The sequence below is a fragment of the Phoenix dactylifera genome, chromosome 15 (assembly GCF_051530095.1).
Source record: "Phoenix dactylifera cultivar Ajwa chromosome 15, Ajwa_hap1_PhDact_Kaust_v1.1, whole genome shotgun sequence".
Lineage (NCBI taxonomy): Eukaryota > Viridiplantae > Streptophyta > Magnoliopsida > Arecales > Arecaceae > Phoenix > Phoenix dactylifera.
Window position 1 is genome coordinate 19,272,978 of NC_143204.1, and position 14,821 is coordinate 19,287,798.

Consider the following 14,821-nt stretch of genomic DNA (forward strand, 5'->3'; position numbering starts at 1 on the left):
CATTTATTTTAAAACTACTATTTCACAAAGTTGTTGATATGCTCACAATGATGAGCCTAATCTGTTGATTTATTGGCTGGCATTAAATGTGATGTCTTAACAAGCACTGCAACTCTTCATTACTAGTACTCGTGCATTCTTCTGCACATAGTTTAATTTGGATTTTGATCAGTTGGAATGCTATACTTGTGGCTAGTGTCTTGGAATACGGGGAACTAGTGATCTAGTTACAAAGCCTAGCCTGAGATAACTACACCTAGTGTACCGCAAATGCGGAGGGAGATGGAGATCCATCTCCATCCCAATCGCAACTGATTCATGGTTGAATGGCTGAACCTGTGACCCACCTGTCGAAACCGTTTTGGACGACTGAAGCTGTGAATCATTGTAATAACACAAAAGCGTATGCTCTACTTAAAAAAATTGTTTTCCAGTCATCTCCATATAATGCAAATACTCAGGAGTCATCTCCATAATAGTATTTCATTCAGTACCCCTCCCCTCCTCTCTCATACATACACTTCTCGTTACATCCCTCCAAGTAACAGAGATAAAGAAGCACATCATATTAATTTCCAAGAATACATGTCAAACGTACTCCAGATAAATTGATTACTAATATCACAACCATTCATGGAATGTTTCATTCGCTTGGATGAAATGCGCGTAGTGATGCTCGTGCCAAATATTAGCTTAGCTAGCGGCAGGTTTATTAATACCGAAATGGAATGCTTGGAGTTAGGCCATATTGAGACATGATATTAAAGCAGTGAAGACTTCTAAAGAATTTGGATGATTTATTTTCTATTCAAAATTTCATCTCTATATCTTTTATCAGTCTGGTTCCCAGAGGTTTCTCGTATGTATTTCCTTTGGCATTGCAAATTATATTAGATTAGGTTCAAAAAGGGTGAGCTAAAATGATAATTGGGTGGGTATGAGTCGAGAATTCTTAGCCTGATGTTAGGTCAGTTCAGGTATCAGTCAAAGGTTTTGTAGGGTGTTATCCCTACCTAACAAGCCAACTCAATTCATTGCTAACCCCATATCTCACCAAGCAGTGCTCCCCTCAGATCTCCTTTCCTTTCCATAGAATGTTGATAATGGGAGAGGAGACATGATAATACTATGGACCAAGAGTACATCTACCTCCAACAAATATTAACTTGCACCTCATCTCTCTTCTCCAGTCATGAAAGTTATGAGAATGGTTTTTTACAATATAGGAGGGATTCAAGCTTTGTCGGATGACAAAAGCCTCCTCATCTCCACAGGTGATATCTTCTTCCTCTCCCGATCCTCATCATGGGTAGGAAATTCTCCACATTTTCTTCAAGCATTCCTCCAAGATGTGGCAACCTTTCTATTTGGAAATTTTGAGGCTATATGTCCAATGTCTTGGCATTTGTAGCCTCACCTATGGTCGGAGTTGGAAGACATAAAAAGGTTAGAAGGAGTTGCACCATCATGCTTAGGAGACTAGCTTCAAACATCAGAAGATTGAGAACCACTCCCTCAATTGGGAGTGTTCTCTATGTTACTTCTTTTCTTCAAATTGTCTCTTCGCTTTGACTGCAAGCTTGTAAATAGCATGATAAGTCCAATGAACTCGTCGGAGATCCGCTTGTCGGAGCCTACCAGGGTAACGAGCCATGTTTTGCTCCTCCAATTCAAAAATACCACACCAAATCACGAGATGATTAACATCCTCTGTGCTCCTCCACCGAGTTACGTTCTTGTGCAAAGCAAGAATCCTTAAGGTTTGGATCTTGTAATAGTTCTTTAGCAGTAAAAATTTCTCTTTGAGTACTGCTTTTTATTTCTCGCAAGATCCGGCTCTAGGCTTGCCTTCATGCAACTGCCGAATTTTGAGGTGCTCCGACCAAATAAAAGCGTGCTCTCTCAAATTTTTGGCTATAAGCTTCACTTTGCAGTGGTCTGGCACATCTTTGTATTCAAAGACTTGCTCCATGTTGTGAAGCCAATCTACGAATTCATCCAGTAGGATACTTCCTTCAAATTTCAAGATATCAACTTTAATGCCATAGTCTGATTAGAATCTATGGTCCCTCCAAGGATGACAATGGAGAGAAGTCTCCTCACTCGATGCTCGATGGCGAGTATGATGTAAAGCAAGTAAGTTCCTCTTCTTTGTTGCTTGGGGTATCATGCTCCGAGACATGATGAGATTCACCATGTCTTAGACCATCGTTTCGAGCAAGTTGCTCTTCTAGAAGTTGCACGTCTCTGCAAGTCTTTAATCATGACATTCCATATGTCACGTTCATGAATCAGAGTGCTAATCTTCATTTGATCCATGATTACATTCCACCATCAAGAACTAATGCTCCGATACCAACTCGATATTGGGATGGAATGAATGAGATAGGCGAACGTAACACAAGTACAATTGGACAAACACACACTTCTTTATGGAATCCTCCATGAAAGGGATAAGCACAAAACAAGAACTCCTTACATATTTATAGGACATGACCCTATAAAATATTAACGATGGATAACTTCCAAAATATTCATAATAACGATCACTAGCTGGCCATTCAAAATTTATTAGGGATACTTCATAAGTGCCCAGAAGTCCTATTAATGATGTCCCAAGATTCCAAGGGACACTTTCACGAATACCCATAGGCCCAACTATCCATTAATGTATATTAATAATAAAAAAAAATGAGAATGAATTTCTCTTGGAGGTTCCTTCTTGAGCCTAGTCCATGGATACTCTAGTTTCACTTGGAAATGCAATTCCCTATTCATTGGAGGTAGATATACACTTCTTTATGGTATTATCATCTCTCTCATCTCATTATTAACTTTCTGTGAAAAGAAAAGGACAAGACATGAGGAGAGCATTGCATGGTGAGATACAGGATGGCAAGAGGTTGGGGTGGGTCAGTTCAAGTAAGGGCAACTTACAAAATCTTGTTCGATACTTGATTTGTTATTTTAGGTTACTCATTTTGATCTTAACCTAATCTATTTTGCAAGACTCAACCCCCAAAAAACCTAACCTAATCTACCAAATCTAATATTTTATAATTTTTATTGGCTAATTTTTAACATGATTTAAATAACTAGTAGTAAGATAAAGACCAACCGCTCAAAAATTTTTATGCAAGATCATAACATCTAGACCTAAATCATTTCAACCTAAATAAAACTCTAACCTCATGACCTAGGCATAAGAAAACTTTGATCTACGCCCAACACATTTAAAGTTTGAGTCAGAAAATATGACCCATACCTAACCCTAACTAAAACCTTCACCCAAATATGATCCAATAGGGTCTGGTTTGGTTAGGTTTTCAAGTCAAGCTAATTTTTGTCACATCTATATCTATAGAGAGAAGAAGAAAAGAGGTCACGATATTAAGAATCACATACGTTTCAACTAAGTAATGCCAAGGAAGTGGTGGTGGAAACTGATACTAGGAGGGATCATTCTTAGAGCTAATTAATTATAGGTAATTACTGGAAGATGATAAATGTAAATGAGCTTTCTTCTTCTCCTAAAATCAATCTCTCACCCTTTTAGAGAGGGGTCCTTACGGTCCACCCTATCCTTTTGAAGGGCATAAAAATTTTAGTTTGAGATGTACTTGTTTTTGGAAAGATGTGTTCTTATAGGACTCCTTTGAGACACACGTTCCTTTGCCTTTTCACATTATCTGAAGCCTAATAGATGATTTAGGGACTAAGTAAAAATAGTGGATTAGCAACAAAGCTAGGTCCCATGACTTGGCTTGTACTTAATGAAGAAGCTGATTCAGAATATTTTGGAGTAGTGCAACTTGCTGAACAATCTATATTATCTGAGTACCACACTAGCATCTAGTTCGCAAAATCCATATCAAATACATATATGAATAGGAGTCGTTTACCAAACTGATTTGCTCGTCTCTTTTGCAATCAAGGATATGGTTGTACGAGCCTATAGAGCAGATCTTATTCAAGTAAGGACGTACAACCATATCTTTGATTGCAAAGGAGACGAGCAACTCAATCTGATGGATAACACAATCTCAGGACCACCCCACTTATTATTTTTAAATTTATAGCTTTTAAAATTGGTATAGATTGAATTAATCCTATAATGAGTTTGATCTATTATAGTAATATTAGAGTTCCTTTGTTCTTCTTAGATATTGATCAAGAATATATATATTACGATAATATTACATAATGCCATATTTCTAAATCTTTAAGCTAACTAGAACTATAGGTTCCAAAACATGTTAATAAAGATCCTAACAAATAATATATTTTAGCATTTTCTATTAGTATTATATAATATATAAGTTAAAATATTTTTTCCAAATTCAATATTGTCTTTTCCTCTAGTTGAGTCAGACACTTAAACGTCATGTGTTAAAATTTGATTCTTACATCCATTATTATGAAACACTAAGGACATTGTGCGGTTAATATTGAATCCGGATGGATAGACATGGAGGCAGGTAAGGAATGGATTGTGTTTTATTCAACAATGCTATCACTTTCTCCTACAATGTGGCAACATGCACCATATACATTTTCTTTCTTGAAGTCAAAAGTACAAGAGAAGGTTTGTACCAAAGAAAAGCACAAGGAAAGATAGAAATTTTCATTTGGCTAAATTTATAAAATAAAATCCTAACTAAAGAAAATCTATGGGAGAGTGGCAAGCATGTGCTTAATGGTTGTTCTCACTACGAATGTAGTGTGGAGGCCACAACTAATACGTTACTTGAGACTTTTTCAAGAATGTAAAAATTTATTTGCTACACACCATGAGAATTAGGTATTATATAGATCCGTCTTTCAATTGTGAACTTTCTGGTAAAACAATGGGTTAGAAAAGTATTTGAGAAAAGTTTGGCACTTCATTTGTGCCATTACGTACTAGTGCATCTAGCTAGAATGAAACCCTAGAGTTTTCTTTCTACTATTAGCCATCAATTTTGAAATAATATACGGAAGCCTTTGTTATATATCACGAGAATTAGGTATTTACAGAGATTAGTCGTCTTTTAATTGTACACTTCCTAGTAAAAGCAACGTGTTAGAAAAATGATTGATAAAAGGTTGGGATTTTATTTGTGCTATTACATGCTGGCTTCTGGCTAGAATGAAACTCTAGAGTTTGCTTTCAAATAATAATTTGCTACCTAGCGGTTTTCAAAGAATATATGGAAGCATTTGTTACATGCTAGGAGAATTTGGTATTTGCATAGATCCATCTTTGAATCGCGAACCTCCTAGTAAAAGCGATATGTTAGAAAAATAATTGTGGAAAGGTTGGGACTTTATTTGTGCTATTACATGCTGGTGCATGGGGCTAGAATGAAACTCTAGAGTTTTCTTTCAACTAATAATTTGCTACCTAGCAGTTTTCAAAGAATACATGGAAGCACTTGTTACACGCTATGAGAATTAGGTATTTACGTCGATCCGTCTTTGAATCGTGAACCTCCTAGTAGAAGCAATGTGATAGAAAAATTGTGGAGGAAATTTTGGGACTTTATTAGCATTGTTACGTGCTGGTGCATCTAGCTTGAATGTAACATTAGACTTTTCTTTCTAGAGAAAAAAAAGACTCCAAATTAATGCTTTAAGCCTTTATCCGAGTGTACGATGGCAAGAAGCATTCACACTCCTCTTTAAGCCTAGTATATCCAGTTGCTGTAAGAGAGGGGAACTAGCATGCTGATTAACCCTCCCCCTCTCTTGTTTTTGTTTTGTTTTTTAGGCCTTCCTCTCCTCTTCCTTCTCCCTTTCTTTCTATCTTTCTCTCACTTTGTACTCTACCAATGGGGGAGTTCTAAGACTATTAATTTTCTTAATGGAAGCATATTAGACCTTTAGTTCCAACTTTTCCTCTTGGAAAAAAAGAAAACAAGAAATGAAGGTGAATTCATGCGCAAATCCAAATGCTAATCTGCTCAAAAGAATCCCTCTGAAGTGGTGCACAGTAGAAAACCAAGTCAATATTTGTACAATCTTCTCTTTGGCATTTTTTTTTATTCTATCACAAAAGAATGTCAGAGAGTATTGACACCATAATCAAGAAATTTAGAACCTGGAATGAACCTTCAAAATCGATACTGTTGTTAAAAGAGTCACCAATGCACATCATCAACATGAAAAATTTAAAATGTACAACTGAAGGAGCGGCTGTTCATAGACATACACCTACTGCGTCACCAAGAGAATTGGTCCAAGGACTCAACAAGTTCAGCTTCCTCAAATAAGATCAGATTACTGCTATCATTAACATGCGTGACATCTACTTCCTCAAAACATGAAACTATAATGCCGTGAAATCTACGATATCATGACGATCCTGATTAACCTTCACCAAAGCCAATGCATGACAAACAAATACATTCAGTATCTTAATTAATGCAAGGAAAACGTACCTCCAAGGGAACATGAAGATGAGCTATGTGCAGAACTCGAAGCAAGATATAGCACCAAACAAGAGCAACCTTCATCTGAGGGAAGAGGGAATTGATAAAAGGGCACCATCGTTTCCTGTGCAGGTGGGGGAATCAACTATCCACTGACTCCATCAATGCCTCAACACAGTGCCAACCTCTACCACTCACTACCCAGCCATCAATTAGTCTAGAATTAATTGTGTTCCAGGGGTTGGTTTAGGCTGTTGTCCAGGGGGAAGGTGTGGAAAAAACCTTGAACTAGCCTGTATTCACCAAGGACTTCATCAATAATGCCTTCAGCTATCACAGTTGCACTGTAACACAAACCATCCCAGTCCCAAAGCAACATCAGGCTGTGACGCTAGATCAATACTACTGATATCAATAGTGGAGAAATGAGCTTTAACAACTTGAGTACATGAGCTTGTAGGAAATAACCTTTATTTCATTACTTATTTTTTTGAAGGTAAAGCTGAGGATTTCACTTCTATCAATTCTTCGAAAATTAACTACATTTTCTAACCAACAGTTTATGCTGGAAGAATTCTTGTTGAGATGATGAGCAGTAGCGCATTATCAAAAGAGGGCCAAAGAGAAACACATGCTCTAGTATCATCTTGATAGGTTGGAATGAAAACAATAAGGAGCCAATCTTCTTTACTAGGGAAAGAAAATATTCATGCTGAAGCACCTTCTTTTGTCAAATACTAAGCTTATTTAGGAATTGGATTATATAAATGCAGCAAGAGACCAGATTTTTTTTAGTTTTGCCTGTCACCTAAGCGCATCAATGTCCATAGATCAGTGTTATCAGGAATCACCGACAAAATGAATTGTACCCAATAAGCAACACTAAGACATAGTCTCACAATTAACTTTGATCTTGCATGAAGCAGATCTGTTGAATATTTGAGTATACTCCAGAAGATTTCAGTTGAATTGTATTTGTTTAGTCACATATGAATATCCTTATTCCCCTTTGTATGAGTTGATAAGCTTTGTTTCTCTGTAGATATATTAGTATGATAGATAAGCTCTGTTTCTTCATAGATATTTAATTTTGTGCTTGCATGCATTTCAATATCTCGAGACAAAGTTTAAGTCAAAGACTCTCTTCTCTCAAAAGAACATTCCAAGATTGTCCATGAACTCTAAATGTCATCAAAGCACCACATCGAGGAATCTATGTTGAATAAAATACGCCAAGTACTACGAGATAGAAGAGTGTGAATCCGTAACATTTGAGGGATCATATATTGAATATGCTAAAATAAAAGAAGACAAATGCTATGATTATTGAAAAAGAACCACCCAACTTTTGAACTAATAGGAAGTTAGTCACAAGTTTATATTATTGATAAGAATGCAAAAGGGATGCTACTTACAAGTGGATCTTTGAACATGCAAAGCCTTTCTCAGAAGAAAGAAAAAGGGTATGAACATACGGAATTGATGATTGAAACCAATATAAATGCAACTGATATGTGCAATTTAATCATGTTATTAATAATATCTTTTTTTACCTGAGCATTAAATAATAGCTGATGTTAAGGTGGTGTTTCTGACCTAGCTTGTTGTATTCAGGGTTTACTGCATGATAATTTGGTGAAAGTCTTTCTGCACATACAACATAACTATAAACATTATACATAATAATATGAATTTAAAATATGACAGTAGAGATGCATCAGCTAATCACTGAAATGTAAAGGAAAAAGCTATGAATATGCTAACTTAGTTGAAAGATGGCAAGAGAACAGGTCTGCATAGGTGAAGGACGATATTTTCTATTGACATATGCCACTCTATTGTGCCTTCGTCTATAAATTTTCCATTGTTCATCAATAGCTTTGTGGTAACTACCATCAGAAGACATATCTATGAATTTGTTGGGCACAAACTAGCTGCTACGTTCTGTTTTGGGTTCTCTTTCTTTTGCCATGTACTTGTTAGTGAGTTTGAGAAAAATACTATGTAGATTACTTAAAATAATTATCATTTTAGGTTCTTTTTTTCTCTCAATACGATCTTTACATGGATTCTCTGATAGATCTACCAAACTAAAATATTTGTGCTGACAAAGTTCTCTCCTCTTTTTCCTGAAAAAGCAATAAGAATCAAGGCCAAATCTCCTGTTGTAACAATCCAATGTCAATTCACTTGTGATTGTTTCTTATTTTATGCACATAAATGGCATTGAAATGCATATTTATGTCGAATCATTTGCATTGCGATTCCCACGTGTTAATTGCTTCTTGTGTGCCCGACACGAAAACGATGTTCCACATTTGAATATTCATAACCAGTGTGCCACAAGAATACGTCGAGATCTGAAATCTAACTTGTCTATCTCATTACCCTCCTTTAAATGCTTTTCCTAGAATGCTAACTCGATCTTCCTTGGTCAACTTGTATATTAAGATCAGCAAATTCAAATTAGAGCCACACAAGCCACCTAACATCCAATGTAATGCTTTCTTCCTACAAGTCTCCGGTGATGTCTTGCACTTCACCATAATCAAAACCATTTTTTGGATGTCCATATGGTATGGTCGTAATGATAAATTGGCGGCAGCCATGACACACTTATGTGAAAATTCGTGGAATTCTTGAATAGGCCATAGAGACTGCAATTGATCATTTTCTTGGACCAGAATTCCAGAAGGATGCCTGATGAATTATTCATCTATAAAAGCTCATTCTGCATTGCAGAACTCCATCAGTACTGCATAATTGAAAGGATTTAGAAGCTCGGTTAGTTCTTATTGAGAATTTCCATCTTCATTCATACATACTAAGTAGTCTTGCATGGAAAAATCGAAATCAAACATCAGTCAGATACATGCCCCAACATATGGGAATCTAATAACCATTCTAAGCATTGATGGAGGAATTAGAGGAATTATTCCTGCTATTATCCTCAGCTCCTTGGAGTCAGAGCTTCAGGTATGATATATTTCGAGCTGAAATATAAGTACATATCTTGATTCTGTATTGGATATTTCAGCTTATGAGCACATTTAAATTAGATTATATGTTCTAGTACTGTTTCTGTTTCTTCCATACAACTCTAACTCATGAGGCCTTTTAATTTTACTTGTGCAGAAACTTGATGGCGAGGATGCAAGGATTGCAGACTATTTTGATGTGATTGCAGGAACGGACACTGGTGGTCTTGCGGCGGCAATGTTAGCTGCACCAGATGAAGATAACCGCCCTCTCTTCGCAGCAAAAGACATAAAATCCTTTTACCTAGTAGAAAGCCCCAAAATTTTTCCACAATATGGGTAACTAAAGGACCACTATTAGATATTTGCGCACAATCTTTTCTTTAGTAATTCATTGACATTCCTAATTAATGATTCCTAAATTTCTTATTTTAGAGGAATTTTGGCACCAATCATGAGGATGGCTAGAGCTCTATGGGAACCCAAGTACACTGGAAAATATCTTCATAAACTTATCAGGGAAAATCTAGGAAGTACACGATTGCACCAAACATTAACTAATGTGGTTATTCCAACTTTTGATATCAAGCGGCTCCACTCCACCATTTTCTCCAGCTATGAGGTGAGATCCTTCTTTAATCCTACTTATTTTGTTCTCTCTTTTCATGGACTACAATGCTTCTGCTTACAGCATAGAATTATCATGATCCAAGTAACCGAGGACAAAAGATCTTAAAATGATTAGGAGCTAGTAAGTGTAAACCACGGTTGAAGGGATCCATCGCCTTCCTTCCCTCCAAAAAAATAGTCGAAAGGATCCATGGTGGAAAGCAGATGAAATTTTGTGAAAGTTGACAACCATTTAAACTTTAAAGTTCATGCAGTAACATTTGTTCACCTGATGTAGAGGCCAAAAGAGAGTACCTACAGATACAATGTCAAACCAAGCCACAGTTGGTTCTGCATGTACAGGAAGCAGGCTTATTCGTTTAATGTAATAAGGATTTACTGCTAATAAAGGACTACCTGATCGTAAACTATATGGTATATCCTTTAGAACTTCGACGAATGCTGAATGGGCAAAAAACTCACACATACTGAGCTTTTCCTAGCAAATCAGATTCAGTCAGTGCTATGTAGAACATACTAATTACTCCTTTTATATTAACAATCATCACCACCTCTCTCTCTCTCTTTATACACATACACTTTGAAATCACATGAATTTTTGAGTATAAGCAGTTTAGAGATAGTAGATTATATCCGACATCATATCATCTATATTGACCGGGTCTGAGTGAAGATCCTCTTGGATAGAGCCAAGTCTAGCTATATATATATTATAGAAATACTTGAAGGGTAGTTGAGAATATTCATGGCTTCCTATTTGAAAAGCTAGCCCAACTAATAACATAATTGATAAGCCAATATCTCTTATCATTTTGGACATGAAGTCATCCATGAATCTTACGTATGGAGCTGAGATTTTTCAGGTGAAGCGTAAGAGCTCTCTGAATGCGCAGCTTTCTGACATCTGTATTGGTGCTACTGCAGCACCCACTTACCTCCCATCCCATTACTTTGAAACCAAGGATGCTGAAGGGAATGTGAGAGAGTTCCACCTCATCGATGGAGGCGTTGCTGCCAATAATCCAGTACGTACCCACCCAACCATAATAAAGAAGTTTGATAAAGATTCATGGATCGATGGTGCTAAGCTCTCTAATTGTGAACTTTCAGGCATTGATTGCAATAGGAGAAGTAACGAAGGAGGTGCATAAAGGGAACCCAGATTACTTCCCCTACAAACCTATGGACTACCGCAAACTTCTACTCATATCACTGGGGACTGGTTCGACAAAGGTTGAAGAAAGGTACAGCGCGAAACGGGCAAGCAAATGGGGAGTTCTGGGGTGGTTTCTTAGCAGCGGATCCACGCCTTTGGTGGATGTGTTCATGCAATCAAGTGCTAACATGGTTGACATCCACATTTCGGTGGTCTTTCAAGCTCTTCGCTCTGAATCAAATTATCTTCGGATTGAGGTACGCATTTAATCTTATATTATCAGATAACTACTCATTTCAACATGATGAACAAGTGATCAGAAAAGTATGAAAAATAACAAAAAACAAAAAAAAAAGGAAACTTATCGCTTGTTTTATTATAATTTAAGCCTTAATTTTTATTCTTGCGGAAACGCAGGATGATACATTGAGTGGGACTATATCTTCTGCTGATGTCTCCACGAAGGACAACTTAGAGGATCTCGTGAAGAGGGGTGAGCAGTTGTTGAAGAGGCCAGTCTCAAGGGTGAATTTGGAGACCGGTGTGTTTGAACCAGTTGGAAATGGAGAAGGAACAAATGAAGATGCTCTTAGAAGGTAGAAAGAACCATTTCAGTTTGTTGTTACTTTTGTTCGACCAAGATTTGTGACAAAAAGATCATTTAAACCCAATTGGTGCATATTTGCAGGTTTGCTAAACTACTCTCGGATGAAAGAAGACTTCGTGAGTCAAGATCCCCGCATGCGAGATCGCCCATAAAACATTAATGAACATCACTCGTTTACTGTAACTCTGATTAAATTTTCCCTTTTTTGACGGGAGAAAAGGCCCGCTGTTCATTGGATACAAGCAGTCTACGAATTCATGGTGGATGGAATTAGTTCATTCGGTACAAGAGATGGTAGTATTATGACATTGTAGGCAAATTTGCTGGGAGGAGAGTTCTGTAAATTAATATCCTTAAAAGGACCGTAGAATTCTTTCATTCCATTCTGTAAGTCCTGTGTAACAACTGATAAGGATGTTTTGGTGAAGCTGGACTCTCTCTCTCTCTCTCTCACACACACACACGCACGCACGCACACGCACACAAACTTAGATGTCAAGATTTGTACTTCTCGGAAGATTGTTCATCTAAATAAATAAATAAATTTATAAATTTAATTAATAGAAAATTTTAAAAGAAATCATATACATGTATATTATTCGGCATCCAAATAATTCTATCTTAATGCAAAATAAATCTAATCCAGCACAAAATAAATCTATGCATTTAATAAATTTATATCATAGAATTTCAAATCCTACAAATCTACTAATATTAAATTAAAAATAAAGATAGAAGAAAGTAGCCTAATTGAAGGCAGGTCGAAGTGCGTAGACGCTGTTCCAAAGAAGTATTTGCTCTCACGTACGGATCTTCCGACAATCCTTTTCTGAGATACGACGACCCTACAACTTCTTCTTCGGTACGTCTCGAAAGAAGTCAAAACAAACCTGATCGGACTTGCAGATCTAGCAAAGAGCGGAATGAAAAAAATAAAATAAACTGAATAAATATATAAAAATAAAAATCAAAAGTGGCTAAGAGGAGGAAGAATTTCTTCAGAGTTTTTCTAGTATTTTTTTGTAATTTTTCGTATCTCATAAATGATGAAATAGAGGGATTCATACAGGGATTTTAGTCGGGGCACTTTGGTCATTTAGCGGATGCTTCCGCGCCTTCCGCGGACACTCCGAAATTCAAATGCAGAATTAAAAAGGAGCTGGCACGTGTCCGCGGAACACGGACGCGGCCAGCCCACCTTTAATTCCGAATCGGGCTTTGGCAACGTGCGCCAGCGGACGCCAATTGGCGCTCGGGCGCCCGCTGGCGCGCGCCCATTTACTCCAAAAGAGTACGCCCGTTGGCCATTAATTTTTCCCGTAGAAAAAACTAAGAAACTCTCACTTGAATACATCAATTAAATGAATCTATGAACTACATTGCCACCATAATTTGTCCATGGATACAAAATCGGGCTGGAAAGAAATATGCTCGCATGTAGAATATTGAAGTCTTTAAAATGTAATATAAATTTGGAATGCAAAACGATATGACCGTCATCGAAGGTTAAAAATAATCAGAAAGAGACATGCAATCCGCTTTCAAAATTCCCCATTTTTTGAAAATTTTGACAGCTATATCAGCTGGAAGTTATTGGTTAAGTTCTCCGTAATGCTAATGAAGTTGTCAGAAAGATGGCAAATCAGGCCGCAGGCATGGCCGCACATACCTTCATGAGATTGTGCGGAGAAAACTAGGGAGCATGAAGCTTCATCAGACGTTGTCAAATGTGGTCATGGCGGCACATACCTTCATGAGATTGTCCGGAGAAAAACTAGGGAGCATGAAGCTTCATCAGGCGTTGTCAAATGTGGTCATACCTGCGGGAGTTTTAATTAAAAAAAAATAACTTTTTTTATCCCTTAAATTTTAATTGTTTTAAATGTTTTAAAATATTTTTTTTTATAAGATGTCTCTTTCAGAAGAGTTGTAACTTTTCAAAAGAAAAACGTTACATATCTGCAGAACTATCGTGTCTTTTCGGTCTTTCGGATAGACTAATTCACAATTAATTCAAAAATAATCTGATTTCTCTGTTTCTCAGTCTTCCAAGAGATTATACTACCGGCAAAGAGTTTTTCAATCCTTCAACTTTCTGTTTTCTATTTTTTTTTATTTTTTAGGCAATTAAAGAAGTCGGTTGGGTTGAGCCTCCTAGTGATCGTGCTCGTTAAAGAAAAATCGGGCTGAGCTGGATTGTTGTAACTTAGAGAAGAGATAGTCGCAAATCTGCATGTAGGGGCGAATCACGTTTTTAGGATTGTGTATATCATAGGGCTCAATCCAAAAAAATTCTTTTTAATTTTTTTGACTTTATTCTAGTAGATTATTTCTTTATAATACTTTTTTAAAATAAAAATATAGCAGTTTTTAAGTAAAATATTTCCCATAAGCAACATTTGATAAATGTATCTATGTAGCTTTTGACACCAAAAAGCTTCCCGCTACGGACAGCATAAGCATTTTTTTCATTTAGAAAGAACTATGAACTATTGTATACGTTATTTGTAGTTGTGGATACAAGCATAAGGTTCTCACTTGTAACCTGAGAATGCCGTTTCTTTTTGGGGGGTACAAACCTGAGAATGCTTCAAAGCATGCACGGATCAACAGGACTGAGTCATTTAATATCGCAAATTCGGATGCCAATGCCATTTCCACCTCATTTGTACAGTAAAATAGTGAGATAAATGGAACTTGTAATTCAGAAAGATTTACTCAATTTCAGTTTTCTGATAGCATGCAACTCGTGCCAAGCAACAGAGTCATCTATTGGAAAGCTGCACCTCTAACAGTACATGCTTAGATGGAACAAATGAGCGGCCATGGGCTCCCTCATGAAAGGAGATTCTTCTCCTTAACAGAAGTTGCAAAAATCTGACCTCTAAAAGCATGCTCAAGAAAAACTTCATTCAGATCATGTTCCAATGGTTTAAACAATTTAAAACTTAATACAAAAAGATGCCAGCAGCTCACTTTGTGTCGTCAAATTTTTCTCCATTTTAATACTATTGTTCCATTCTTTACAGTAAGCCACCCA

At 36.8% G+C, this 14,821-nt stretch overlaps 1 protein-coding gene across 1 annotated transcript; it reads left to right on the forward strand.

Moving 5' to 3' along the window:
• The first annotated feature begins 9,122 nt into the window (after positions 1 to 9,122).
• LOC103712533 (patatin-like protein 2) lies at positions 9,123 to 12,205 on the forward strand. Its single transcript, XM_008799084.4, has 7 exons — positions 9,123 to 9,386; positions 9,546 to 9,727; positions 9,824 to 10,010; positions 10,882 to 11,043; positions 11,129 to 11,431; positions 11,592 to 11,770; positions 11,863 to 12,205. The coding sequence occupies exons 1-7, from the start codon at positions 9,249 to 9,251 to the stop codon at positions 11,939 to 11,941; spliced, it is 1,230 nt and encodes a 409-aa protein (XP_008797306.2). The 5' UTR covers positions 9,123 to 9,248; the 3' UTR covers positions 11,942 to 12,205.
• The last annotated feature ends 2,616 nt before the right edge of the window (positions 12,206 to 14,821 follow it).